Consider the following 14,195-nt stretch of genomic DNA (forward strand, 5'->3'; position numbering starts at 1 on the left):
AGTCCAGTGACCCCAACCTTAATTCCACTAATACTGGAGGCCTGAAAATCTCAGTAAAGACCCTTTGCAAATCTCCCCCTCCATTTTACAAAATCTGCATTTATTTTGCAATGTAGGAACTAGTTTGCAACAAATATCTGTACATGCATTTATTTACGTGGGTTTTGTAGCCTTTCATTTATTCATCGAAGAATATATTACACTGAATTTCCTTTTCACTGAAATTTGCTAATAAGGCATTTTTTCCATTTAATGAACTCAATCAACTCGTTTGAGCCTGTTTAACCAATATTCCAGCCTCTAAGGAATTTTTACACCAAATGTCGGTAGAATAAATCAATCTGAAAAAATAGAGACCTTTTAAACGGTAGTAAACAGAATATTTTCTGTCTTTTCCAAGGGAGGGGCAGGGAGAGCTCGTATTTTATAAATGTGCCATTCTGCTACAAAAAACGTAGTCTTGGGCACTTCAAGTAAGTGGTGTAAGCTGCTTTTTTTTTTTTTTTTCAGTAACCTGAATTTCTTGTTCATAGCTGGGGTTTCTCGTGTGGTAAAATCTCGTGCATTTATTATATATTAGATATCGTCCTGGTCATAAGATCCAAGCATATAAAATTACTGGTGATTTAATATTGTAAAATAATCGCTATTGTAAAGGGGGAAGGAAGGTTACGAGCTAAAAGAAGTGGTGTGTTGCACGAATGCGTAGGGCAGGTCAGTGTAAGAAGTCGACCTCCACTGTTGAAATAACCTATAGGAAATTTACGGTTGAAGACTGCAAAGGAATTTCAGGATTTAAAGCTTCTGCTCCACTTGCCAGGCTGCTTGTATTTGTACACTTTTTGCCCACCCTCGCTTCTTTCTAGCAAAGGATCAAACTGAGCACCTTGGCATTTCACAGAGAAATGAGGCGCTAGCAGGGGAGTTTACGCTTTCCTGAAAGGCAACAAAAGGAGTAAACAGGCCCATCGGGGCAAAGGCGTCCCCCTTAATTGGGCAGACTGATCGACGCCACTTCCAAAACAACAGCAAGTGCTTTGCAAATGCATAAACCCCTTGTATTCAGGTTCTGCACGGATCGGTTTGTTGCTTTGGCTTTTGTTTGCGTGTGTCCTTGGGATAAGAGAGGATGCTGGGGAAGGGGGGGGAGGAGGAAGGGGGTTTAATAGGAAAGTAATTGAGCCCAGGTTTTAACAAGTTATAGGCAACGTTTAAAGGTTATACAATACTGGATGTAAAGCGAGGTTATATGCGAGTAGGTGGTGGTGAGAACAGAAAAGGCAAAATCTGATATTTTCATATCTTCATCTGTACCTTTACAGTGAAGTAGACAGGACCAATGGAAAATAAAACGGAATCTCACTTAATTGAGTGGGGGATACGTTTCTAAAAATATTTTTTAAGTAAGCGTTTGGCCGTAAGTGCAGCAATGCCGGGGCTTTCGAGCACGTTGATAGCCGTGTACCTGTGGGAGCCGAGGGGGAGTGCCTTTGTAAAGGGGTGCGCTCAGGCTCCTGCCGAGCCCGTTACAGAGAACACATTTATTTTCCGAGTTGGATCCCCCCTCCCGCTGGCAGTGAAGGCTTAAAACAGCAGTCTCTCGGTCAGCGTTATTCCTCCCCTCTTTGTCTTCTTCCTCCTGCCTTTTTTTTTTTTTCCGCCTTCCTTCTCTCCAGCAAATCCTTTTCTCTGTCAGTCCTCCTCCTCCTCCTCCTCCTCCTCTCCCTCGCGCTGCTGGGGAACAATCGCTGCTGATTGAGGTTCACTCCAATACTAGGCTTGAAAACTGGGCTCTTATTTAGGAAGTCATTAATCACATCCCCTCCCCCGGAAAGAGATGGCGGAGAAACCTGTGAAGTACAATTCCTCACCCCATCCCCCTCCAGAAATGTTTTGAAACGCTAAACCTCCGCACATTCTGGGCCATATTAAGGTGATATCGCGTTTCCGGCGCGCTTTTAATCTGAATGCGAAATTAGTAACGTGCAGCAAAGGCGTCAGCGGCGGCGGCCGCCCGGGAGCCGCGACACACACACACATCTACACACGCATGCACACTCGCATACACACACACACGCGCACACACGTGGGTAGGGAGAGGCAGATTTCTCCCCCCGCCCCCCCGGGTCGCGGGCTGTGCTGGGCACGGGGAGGGGACCCAGCTCCTCTGGCGCGGGCAGCGCCGCCGGGGCTCTGGCCGGCTCCGGGAGAAGACGGTGCCGGGAGGCAGCGGCGCCGCGGGGGCTTTGGGCGGCTTTTCTTCAGGTGGAAACGGCGATCCGGTTATACATATGCCCGTATTTTACACAGACGGTAACAGAGCTGCCTCCCGACATACCTCGTGCATGTCTATACACATGTGTATATCTCGTTTGTAGTAAGCATCTCGCATCCGTGTGTGTACGCGTACCCCCACCTAGAGCGTGCACCTCTACTAATCTCATCTGAGTGTCCGCCTCTGTGTATATTTGTTGTTCTCTGGGCTGTATCTAGAAACACACGGGTCTTCCTACGTAACTGTGCATGCACGGGAGTGCAGAAACCCCAGAATAATACGTCATCTCGATTTCCCGTAAAGACGCGTGCAGATTAGCTGTCGAAAAAAAGACGTGTTGGAAATTTCTTGTTCATTCATAAATTATTTTGGTGTGTCAGCCTAGTTGAAATGGCGATTGGCTACTCCTGCCTCCTGCCAACCCCTTAAGGATCCGATGTGAAATTAGTAGCAAGAAAGCATGTAATTGACCAAGTCACGTGTGCGCAGGGGGCCAGAAACGGAGCGAGAGAGAAGGGGAAAAATCAAAAGAGGGAAAGCACATTAGACCATGCGAGCTAAATTTGCGATCGTTCAAAATCAGGATGTTAGATTAATGCAGAAGACCACTTCGATCCACAGGGAAAGTTTTCATCTCACGAGTTTGGAGCAGAGGGCCCGTGGGGCAACATGGCCGAAGGTTAATTTTCTTTTTCTATTGTTTTACTATGATTTTCGCTCGCTCGCTCTCTCCCTCTCTCTCTCCCCCCCCCTCCCCCTACCCCCCTTTTAACCCAACTATGCATTACCGTTTTTTAGCAGCTCGCGCAAGGGGGCTTTCTCCAAACCCATTGTTACCCAGCTCAGAAACTGTTCCGTACCGCCCACACCGATTCACAACTTGAAAAGCTTTCAGGGGGCTATTGTTTGAATTGTTCCTGTTTGATTAAGCACAGTTGCAGTGGTGGGATGAGAAAACGGCCGTACACCTGTCCCAACTTTAATCGAAAGTTTATTCCAAGGAGGGATGGATACATGTTGGAAAATAGTGGTTTCGGCGCTACATGTGCAATAACCAGTTGTGCAATCTACCCAATTTTGCTTATTCTCTCTCCTCCACCCCTCCTCGGTCGGCCTCCCCCCTCGCCCCCCGGTCCTGCGCCTTGCCGAGGAGAGACTAATTGGGCTGAGAATTTCTGTTGAGAAATGGGATCGGTCTTAAACCAGCAATATTCAAGTAAAGTATCGCGTTCCATGCTGTAATGTGGCTGAAAGATGGAGTTAAATGGAAAAATACACGTATGTACAGAAACGTGGGCTGCCCTGGGCAAAGAGAGAGGGAGAGCCTCCGTACGCAGTGTTTCCTCTCTGTAACCTCCGGTGATTTTATTTTTTTACGTATTTCGGGGAGAAGGTTGTTTATTTTAGCATTTAGGGGAAAAAAAAGCTCTTTTCGCCGTTCGCTTTTTGATTTTGTTTTGTTCGCTTTTTTCCTTTTTCCTTGTTTCTTCTGTAATAACTCCTTTATACAGCGGCAAAAGGATGTTACCAAATTTAACTCCTTGCTTTGCATCTTGTCCCCCCCCTTCCTTCTTTTTCTCCCCCCTTCCCCCCCCCCACCCCCCCACCCCCCGCCTTTGCCTCTTCCTCAGCAGGGGCGAGTAAAGGTGGAGACGAGCCCGGGAAGTTGCCGGAGCAGGAAGAAGAGGAGGCATCCCAGGTTTTGCACGGAACCGGCCATTGCAAATGGTTCAATGTGAGAATGGGATTCGGGTTCATCTCCATGAGCAACCGAGAGGGAAGCCCCTTGGAGTCTCCAGTTGATGTCTTTGTACACCAAGTAAGACCCTTTTTGTCTTCCATCTCAGCCTGCCACATTTGGTTGATCTCAGTGGGACTCCGGTTTCATGTGAAAAGAAGTAACCTCTTTTTCCTAGGTATTTAGGTACATCTGTGATTAAAAAGTTGCCTTAGGTAGTGGTTTTGGTGGCAGCGTACAATTTGAGTAAATAAGGTCGTTAGATTGTGCTTAGTCTCTGTGGCCGGAGATTTGTGCAAAGGGATAACCTTGTTTCTTCGTATCTTCCTCCTTGGTTAGAAACTTCTGCCGTGCCTTTTATTTATTTTCAAATGCCACACGTTTCTTTTTAACAAGGTTTATTATTTGTCACCAGATGGATCAGGAGCAGATATGCCTTTCCTTGGAAACTGATTAAAATTAAGCTCGGAAAAGGATAAATAAATGTCGTTTTTCATTCAGATAACATTTGAATACAATTTTAAATGCTTTTCTTGTAAACCTCGAATTGCTTTTTAAAAGCTCATCTGAGATTAGTTAGTGAAATTAAGACATAATTATAGTGTTATTTTGCAGTAATTCAGACCTGAGAGGGTCCCTGTGGTAATACACTGAGGTGTGCATGTGGCTTGGTTGGTTGATTTTTAAATATTCCTTCCAAAAAAAAAAAAAAAAAAAAAAAAAAAGTTAACGATTAAGGAATCGGACCAAAAGCAGCGTCTCTGTAAGGCTCTTCGGGAGAGAAGGTGCCTGTGGCCGTTGTTCTTCTTTTTAAGCATGGCAGCGTGAATGGTGGCCGTATTATGAATGCCTTCACGCAGAGGAGTTTCAGATGCAAGATGCGTACAAAATGATAAAGTTAAGGGAACTTTTCCCAAGGTCTGTGGCGTGGTTTGTGAAGAAGGAGCATATCTAGACCTTCCCTGGTCCTTCCGTTAGTCTCCAGTTGCAACAACACTATTTTGAATTTCACCCGTCTTCTCTGTGATCACAGAACAGAAGAGTGGTATCAGGTAAAGAGACCATTTTGGGTTTGGCTAGGGCCATGTTAGGAAGGCAAAAAGGCATCTTAACTTTTTACGTGGTTGTCCATTTTCTATGACGTTTGCAATGATGGGGCATGGCGGGGGGGTGTTCTATGATTATATAGTGACTCCCTTTTAATGTTCCATTTGATGGCCCGGCCTTATTTTGTGGTAACTTTCACCCGGCTTTTTTAAAGAGTACACCTTTCATTAGGTTAATAAAAAAATGACTGAAACTTAGAAAGAGTTCTGCGTCTGTGGCACGTTGCCTTGCTCCTCGCGGTGGTGGAGCGGGTTTCTGATCTTGCCCTCTTACGCGTACCCTGTGCCTAAGGGCCTGCACATCAGTATTAGCTGCTTGCGTTTGGAATTATGTACAAAGTGTAGAGTCCAATAGTGAACTTACTAAATTCTTACACTTCCTGCTTTGTGTTGGCACATGAGGTGCCCCCCTCTTTGCTGCTGCTTTTTCTTTTTAGAACTGAATGAATGAAATATTTATCAAAGAAGGAGTATTCTTCCTCCTGTTTTTCTCCCTTTCTTTATACCTTTTAAAGTCATGAAATTGCTCTTTACAGTTCTATAAATTTATAGATAAAAAACCTTTTTCTTCATCTAATTTTGTGTTAATACATGTCATTCTTTCTGCTTCTCAAATAATAGAAGACAAACATTTGAAGCATAGCAGTGTTGTTAATTAAAAAAAAGCATATGGAAACAAAGATATTCTTAGAACTGTGGAAATAGAGAAGCGTTGAACTGCACGATAACGTGATACATTTAAGTAATACTAGACAAGGTATGCTGTTCTGTAATGGAAAGCAGTCACAGAAAATAATAAAAAAGTGTATGGTAAATTTGGAAGTCCCTATTCAGTTGTGTCCCCTAAAGGAGGGGACAAGAAGGAAATGTTAGACATGTTTGTTCACACTTCAGTAATCTACAATTTATCGATATCCTTAGGTTTCTAAGACCTATGAGAGTGTAAAATGCAGTGGAAAATAGCATGTTTCATTGCACATAAACTGTGTGCCTCAGTCATTTTAGAGGTAGGTCTTACTGAGTGAATTAGTGTTCTGCAATGGATTGCTCTTAGAACAAAGAAAAGATACCTTTTCACCTTTTTATCATGAAATCTGGGATATACATAAACTTCATGGTACCTGAATCTTCTTCAGTGAAAAGTAGAATTTTTCTGTTTAATGGGGAGAAGTAGTATCTATTTTGTTTCAGAGTACACTTTAGATAATTTATATGCCTATATAGAATGTTTTGTGTTAGCTGACTAGCTGACCAGTGGTAACAGTAGCAGCCAGAGCATAAAGATGTCTTTAAATCAGTAATGTTATTTAACAGTGCTGCTTGTACAACAGTCTGTTGCCTGAACAGTGACTGGACCCTATTCCTATTAGTTTCATTAATTTGAAAAATCTAGTCATCTGAAAATGCCTTTTCAAGGCAAAGATGTTAGTTTATTAATCTGCTGAAACAAAATATTGCTGTTCAAAACTGCTTTGAAAACACTTCATCATATATTTGTGTGCACATAGTGCTGTGTGCATTCACTTGTTCTGCAATGTTTGCAGCTACTAGGACCATTTTATAGATTTGAACTGTCTAACCAGAGGAAAGAATCTTCTATCTTATTTAGTTCAGGTCCTGTCAAAGCTAGCTTGAACCCTGCAACAATATTTTTACTTCCTTATCTTACCCTTTCTTGGTGAGGTTATGCCCAGTTTATGAGATACTGCTTTGAGCAAGAACTTACTGGATGTCGAGTCAAAAATTCCTGTAATAGTTTAAGCTCATGATACCTAGACTTTGGAGCTTGCAATAAATAATTTTGCTTTCATCTTGGAGTTTCCCCTTGGATGTGTGCAAATTATAGTCATGTTTTTCTAAAGTCAGTGCTTCACTAATTGTATATATTGATATATTTTTAGGGGATGATGCTTTTGTTTGGGCTTCTCTTCCCCTTCACCCAATGAAAGTTCTGTTCGTGAAACAGCTGCAGTACTGAGTTTTTAACTCTACCTTTTAAGTCCTTCCTTCAGCACTAATCATTTTGATGTATCTTCTCTGAAATACCTTCAGGTTGTTGTTACCCTTCTGGTAATGAGGTACGTAGAGCTAAATGCATTATTTAAGGTAGAAACACATCAGCTATTACATATGCATATGTGTATGTGTACAATGTAAATAGGGTACACTTACAAACGTCTACACTCTCGTCCTTTTTTAGCTTTATTCTGATACAGCTTATATCTTTAAGTCATGTGTTTGAGTCATTCAGTGTCATTATAAAAATTACAAGTCCTAAAAACTGTTTCATTTTTTGAAGACGAGCCATGCCCAATGCAGCAATGTGCCTTGTCTACTGTGTTTCTTTTCCAAAAAAATGAAGAGTAGCAATGTTAGTCTTGTGCAACTCTTAAATCCAAAGAATGTGCACCTTACTGAATTTGGCTTAGTATTGTCATTTGGACTTTTAATAGGTTAGCATGGAATGAATAATATAGCTTGCTTCTCTTTTATGATGTGAATTCTGCACATAGTTATGTGTGAATAGCTCTTGTTAAATTTTAGAAGAAGATCTGTTTGACAAAGGGTAAAACAGAATGGAGAGGTGAAGTGAGTGAAACCTTTTGTGGTGCCCATGAAAATAGGTCTTCGTTGCTAAGAGCTAAGAAGGGCTCAAGCTTTCATAAAGTCAGAGAAAAGGATGATGCTTGTTAAAATTTTTTTGCATGTTCAAAATTGTACACACAATGAAGATACATACAAGTTTTTTGGATGCTGGCAGTAAGGCAAAAATGCTGCGGACTCTTTTGCATGCATTTTGTTATGGACTATGTTAGAAACATGTCTATTTTCCTTTGCTTAGCATGAAGCCCAGATGTTAAAGATGATAACGAAGAGTAGGGTGCTGGATGTAAATAATGCAATTAAATACATGTTTGTGAATATTAAGGGTTATAATTTAATGTTTCTGAGCAATGCAGTCTTTCATGATGAGGTGGATTGTTCAGTTTTGAAGATGTTTGTTGGGACCTGGCTCTGTAGTCTGAAAGTCTTACCATGTTAAGGATTGATTTCTGAACTGGGACCTTAAACATGAGCCTTCTCTGGGATCCTCTTTTATGAGATGGGGAGAGGAAGGAAGGGAGGAGCAGCATGCAGGAGTTGGTGTATTTTGTTTTCTCATTAATAGGAACATGGTTGGTTTGAAATTTTTCACTTTCATCTGAACTTTCTTACAGTTGCTGCAAGTTACTGTTACTGCAAGATTGGATAAAAATGGAAGAAAGCCTTTTTTTTTTCTTTCATTGAGTCCTTCTGCACTGAGCTGTCATTTGTTGTATATTATAAATTTTGCTCTTATTGTTGCAAGTACCTATAACAAAAGAAGGAGGGAAAATTACTGAGACCATTTCTGGTTGTAAACAGAAGAATAAATGGAAAATTAGGCATGTAAGCAGCATCTGAAAAGTCTTTCCCTTAATTAGACCGACCATCCTTTTTGATGCCTATTCTTTAAATTCCTAGTATTTTAGCCACAGTTGAACTACTTTTTCTAGCATAAAGTTGGGCATGTCACGATACACTGAATGCTTTCTTATATTGTGACACAGGTGATCCTGTGCTTTTGCAAGGACGCATTCATTCATCTAGCACATCTTTTTCATTTCTGCATTATTAGGAGCCTGTAAAAAGCTACTTAATTGCTCAGGATAACTGGAAGTTCTGGGCAAGCAAGTGGGATCAATGCTACATTGCTCCTTATTGTTAAATATGACATAGCGATGCCTACAGAAGTTTCCATGCAGAGTATGCTATTACAAACTTGTCATCTTTGACTTCTACTGGGGACCAGGCAAGCCCAGTCCTAATCAAAACAAAAGTTGCTAGCAGGATTTAGAGAGGGAAGCTGAGGAAGGAAGCGAATGGGGAATAAACATGTGTCTGCAGTGAGCATGTGTATCAGAGATCCGGCAGAGATCAGACCTTTGCTAAAGACGTGGGTGTCAAAGTCTGCTCAGCAGCCTTGATGCACGTAGAATCTGTAACAGGTCACTGCTGGAGATCTGGAACCAAGCTTTGGCACACATCAGTTGTGTTGGAGCATACAGAGAAAATTGACTTTAAATTACGGGGACCATGGATTTGTGGTGTGGAGTGGTACAGCCTTGTTTGGGATTTTTTTTTTTTTTTAAATTTATTTTGGCTACTAATTAGAAGTACATTTCAAGTCCTACCTATGGATGCATAGACAGATGGCAAAATTCCCTTCACTGAGAGCTTGATGGTTTGAGATGGTTGTCTGAAGAAATTTGGTATTTAAGTTATGGAGCCACCATCTGTGGAAATACCTTCCAGATTTCATCTATTTACATCTAAGCCCAACATTACAGAGCATTTTTATCGATAGATGTATTTAGTATTTAACTACCCCTAAATGGCGTTGAATCAGATCATATTTTGCTGAAGAAATTTAAACATTAAATGTTGACAATCAGAAATTACAAGCAGCCCAAAGACAGAGGCCTGCCATGGGACTCTTTTGTCTTAAGAGAGATTTCCCTATTTGGCAGAGCAGTAAGCACACCCTTTCCAGAGCATGCTATCCTCCTTTTCTCCAAGACTGAGGAAGTTGTGCACAGGGGTTGGGATACTGGAAGGAAGAGGATATTTTGTCTGGGGCACAAACATAAGATATCAAAGCAGATACATGAACTGAAGCTAAAAGGAAATGAATTGTCAAATTGGGAAAAATGTTGTTATTGTTGCTTGTCCTGGTTTGCAACTACATTACTGAGGTAGTAAGTATATCTAGACCCATCCAGAGTTTTGGTTTAGACTCTTTACAAAGTATACTCCTATGTAAATACTGTTTAATTCATCTTCCTTATGTAACCCATCTCAGTAAAGGCCCATCATCCTTCCCCACTAATTATCAACAGAAGCAAAATTAGGCCCATCGGTTTCTACAAAGGTGTATAAAGTGACCGTAAAGTTATAATTTAAGTAAGATCCTAGGAACCTAGAAACTGGAGAGTAAAGACCATTTATGATGTTTCTTAAACGTACACAAAGAAATAAGGATATACCGTTTACATTTTTCATTCCCTGTATTCAAGGGTGCCTTTTTCCCCTTTTGTTAAATCAGCTGAAAATTATCACGACTGATAGAAAGGTATTATGTGATGCTTAGCCCTTTCTAAGGAACGGTTACTCAGGACAGGTCTGGACAAGCTTTTGCTTGCTGGATATCACTGGTGAAAGCAGTGAATCCTTAAATTGCTTCTACATCAGCAGAGTATCAGTAAACACCTCTGCATGGAAGGTGGGGAAGTGCTTCTGATTGCTCGAGTGTATTTAGTTGGAGAAATTGGTGTCTGGGCTTTTCCTCAGATTATTCTGGCGAGTCCTGACTTAAAATGGGGGGTTAACTCCTTGGGAGATGGCTAGAGGGAATTCCAGATGCCCACTCCACATACGGCTCAGCTGCTTGCAGAGCAGCTGTGGAAACTGCCACAAGTTTTACTGTCCACTGTATTAAGGAAAACTGGCACTGATTTTGATTTTTTTTCCTAACATGCAAAGCTTTAACATGCAGCAGGTCAGCAGCTGCTCTGCAAGCAGCTGAGTTGGCTTTGCAGTAGTAGTGTGGTGAACAGGTGGAGGTTGAAACTCCTACAGCCACCCTTCTTGCTGGGAGTCCTACGGCCAAGATTTTACTTTTACACTTGGCAGCAGTGCTTCAAGAGCTTTTATAGCACTCTCCCTGTTGGGTGAATGTAAGTGCTTGTGAAGCTGTATGGCAAACCCAGCTGGGGAAATTTTGGGGTTCATATCTGATTTTTATCATTTTTCATATCAGAGAAACCCCAGATCCCCACAAATAAGGGTGGGCACTGCTGGCACCACGGACAGGCAGCCAAGGATGCAAGCAGCTGCCAGGGTGAGGTGAAGGTATAGGAGGAAAAAAAGCTGGAAGCTACTGTTGCAGAAATGTGAATGAAACTGCAGTCTCCTCTGGTGCAAAATAGCAGAATATTGGTTTTACTTTCAGCTGGGGATAGAGACACAGCGAAAGTGTTAGTGACTTTTCAAGAAAAAGGGCACTTGTGGGTACTGGAATGAGTACAAGCATCTGAGCTGACCTTGGAAACTGAATGTTTCAGGCATCTTTTGGATCACACTTCATTCTTATATGTTTTTCTTTTTCTTGTTTTATTGATTACAATTAAACTGTGGCATTGAAATACATTGAATTGCAATTCTAAAACAGCACTATTTATAAAACAAAAATAGGAATTTTTGATTTGTCACAATAAAGTGTGTTTCTTATTTCTACACAACAAAAGTAAGTATATTTATGGGGCATGTTCATCATAATTTGGATATATTTTTAGCAGATAGGTAAGAGCTTAGTGAAATTAGTTGATAATCTGAAAAGTATAGTTCCTTAATTATTCCATGTATATAACTTTCAAATGTACTGATGTATTTAATTTTCAAAAGTTATTTGTCTGAGAGTATGTAGAATATCCTTGTTCTGTTATCAGTGTGGGAGCCAAGAAAATCACACAGATACTTTCTATTCAAAAGTTCTAATCTAGTACTAGAATTGAATTTTTTTGGAATGAGGGAGGCTGAAGGGTCTGTTTTGGTTTTGTTAGCATCATGGCTTAGTATTTTTACGTGTTAAAATTGTTTAACAGGTAAAATCTGAGTGAATGCATGTATAATCAATATTTGGAGTGTATGAGTTTGTCTAAAAAAATCAAAGTAATATTTCGTGACTACTACAGATCTTATGATGCTCTGTTAGAAAACAATCATGTTATTACATTCATAAGTATGTACTTCTCATGAACATAGCTGATAGTGGCTTTCCTATCAAAGATAATCTGTTCCCAGAGAGGCTGCCTTCTAATTAGTCACGGTAATTTATAGGTATGCAGCATTGAGGGATTTTTTTTTTCCTAGATTGCTTTTATTATTGTGCCACTTGAGGCTACTTTAACAACTGTGTTATAACTTTCTTTGTTTATGGTCATATAAGTACCTGCGCCAAAATAATCCCTGGGCTGAAACTGAGAGTAAAAGTGATAGCCCTTGTGTACTTTAAGTAGACTAGAATAAGCATGAACCTGTATTTTTTTCAAAGTACAGGTGTCTTTAAAATCTCTTAACAGTGCATGTGTGCTATAATTTTTAAAATGTTTTATTTCATTTTACAACTGTGTTTTGCAAGCTAGTAATCAATATCTTGGTTGGGTTTATGGGCTATTTGTAATAATACAATCTTAGTGGAAATATGGTGTTTTAAAAAGCCTCTGCTGACCATGTGTAGTAGTTTCTGAATACTCTTAGACTCGTTACATTGGAAATACAAGAAATATATACAATTTTTAATCTAGAATGTACCTAATAGACTTTGGATTAGACCCCCAACTACTCCATGTATTTAACAGATATATATTGCTATCTTACCCTGTTTAATTACCTGGTCTAAGACACATAGATTGCACATCTTGAGAATTAGCCATTGTTGACACTAAAGTGGAATAAAATCAAAGAATTATTCACAAACCTGTTTGCTACCTTCTTCTCCAGATATTAAAAACAATTGTACATCAGATGAATGGAAATTTAAGAATTATTTCAGTAGTAAAGAAAACCTCCTCCTTAACATAATGGAACCATGACATCCCTTCTTTTCTTGTGGATATTACAGACCTGATGGGCCGAATTCTGCTTAATCTTGTTATGTGAAGTGGTCCCACTGATCTGTGAAACTTATTCAATAAACTGGACAGCATTAGGAGTGGATTTTAAATCTGTTATATGAATGTTCTTACTGGAAGTATGTAGTTCACGTCCTTTTGTTTATGTAAGTGTGCTTTTTGTGCTCAAAAACTTCAGGGCTGTATTGTGATCTGATTTGTTCCTTGTAGAGTGCCTAAAATGTAGAGTAGTAAACTAGGGTTTGGTCGGTGCTGCTTAATTAAAAGTTAACTAAAACAATGCAACTTAACATAATGTGTATGCATGAACTTGACATTAATGTAACTTGTATATACTTTTCACAATACGATAATTTTTTGTACTGTGAATGTATAATATTTAATGTCTTACCTAACTTCACCTGACAACGAATCTGCCAGGCTGCTTTGATGCAAAGCTCTTGGGCTGATAATGTTGTGGGGTTTTTCATCTTCCAATTGAAAAATTGCTCACTCTCAAATCATTCCCTCACAGGAGGAAAGAGTGGTAGAAGAAGGATATGAAATGCTCCCAATGTGAAAAACAAAAACCAAACCAACCCTCATCATGAGTGCAGGCAGATCCTGTTGAAGGGGAATGATGTTCCCCCTTGCAGTGAAGAAGCGCCTTGGGAGCTTGAGCAGCTATTCAGTAATCTAGAGACAGCTGGGGCCACCTCTGCAGGGCCTTTGATTTCTGGCAGGGGTAACAGGATGCGGCAGGTATTGGGAAAACTTCTGAAAAACTTTGTAAGTGCAGTATTGTGTATCTGTGTTCATAGGGGGAAGGGTGGGGATCCTCCTGGCAGAGTCCTTCATGATCTGCCTCTTTCCCCCGGCCCCTGTGTTAGGGATGTAGAGGTCCCACCCGGATATAAGGGAGAGCACTGACCTGTGGGGAGAGGGAAGTAGCTGAACCTCCTGTGCAGACAGGAGGGAGTGGACAGTTTACAGATTTGGAGGCATAATATGGTCTTCACATATTTGTAAATGCAGTTAGTCAAAAAGTTTCCATTTCACCACAGTGCTTAATAGCTCTTCGCTACAGTGATTACATTCTCATTTGGCCGGGCCAAACCTGCTTTGTTTGTCTGCTTCATTGTTTGGTTTGGGGGGGGTGTGGGGTGTGTGTGTGTTCCTTAAAGAAAGCATGTTACATTTGTAATAGCTGTTTTATATGAATCAAAATCACATTTGTCTAATGTTTTCATGTAGCATGTTTTGCAAAAAACTGTTTAATGGATGGGAAATGTAGGGTTAGAAGTTGACCCTGCCAGGAATGCATGCTTTCTTGTATAGGGGTCTGTGTGGCTGTAGCAGGCATACTGATTTTAACTAACAGGACT

General features: G+C 40.6%; 1 protein-coding gene across 1 annotated transcript in view; it reads left to right on the forward strand.

Annotated features, from left to right (window-relative positions):
* The window catches only part of LIN28B (lin-28 homolog B), an 86,935-nt gene that overhangs the window by 3,230 nt on the left and 69,510 nt on the right, over window positions 1-14,195 (forward strand). Inside the window, exon 2 of the mRNA XM_054821770.1 lies at window positions 3,907-4,094. Coding sequence (XP_054677745.1) covers window positions 3,907-4,094 — 188 coding nt within the window. The remainder of the gene's footprint in view (window positions 1-3,906; window positions 4,095-14,195) is intronic.

This window comes from Grus americana, chromosome 3, assembly GCF_028858705.1.
Source record: "Grus americana isolate bGruAme1 chromosome 3, bGruAme1.mat, whole genome shotgun sequence".
NCBI lineage: Eukaryota > Metazoa > Chordata > Aves > Gruiformes > Gruidae > Grus > Grus americana.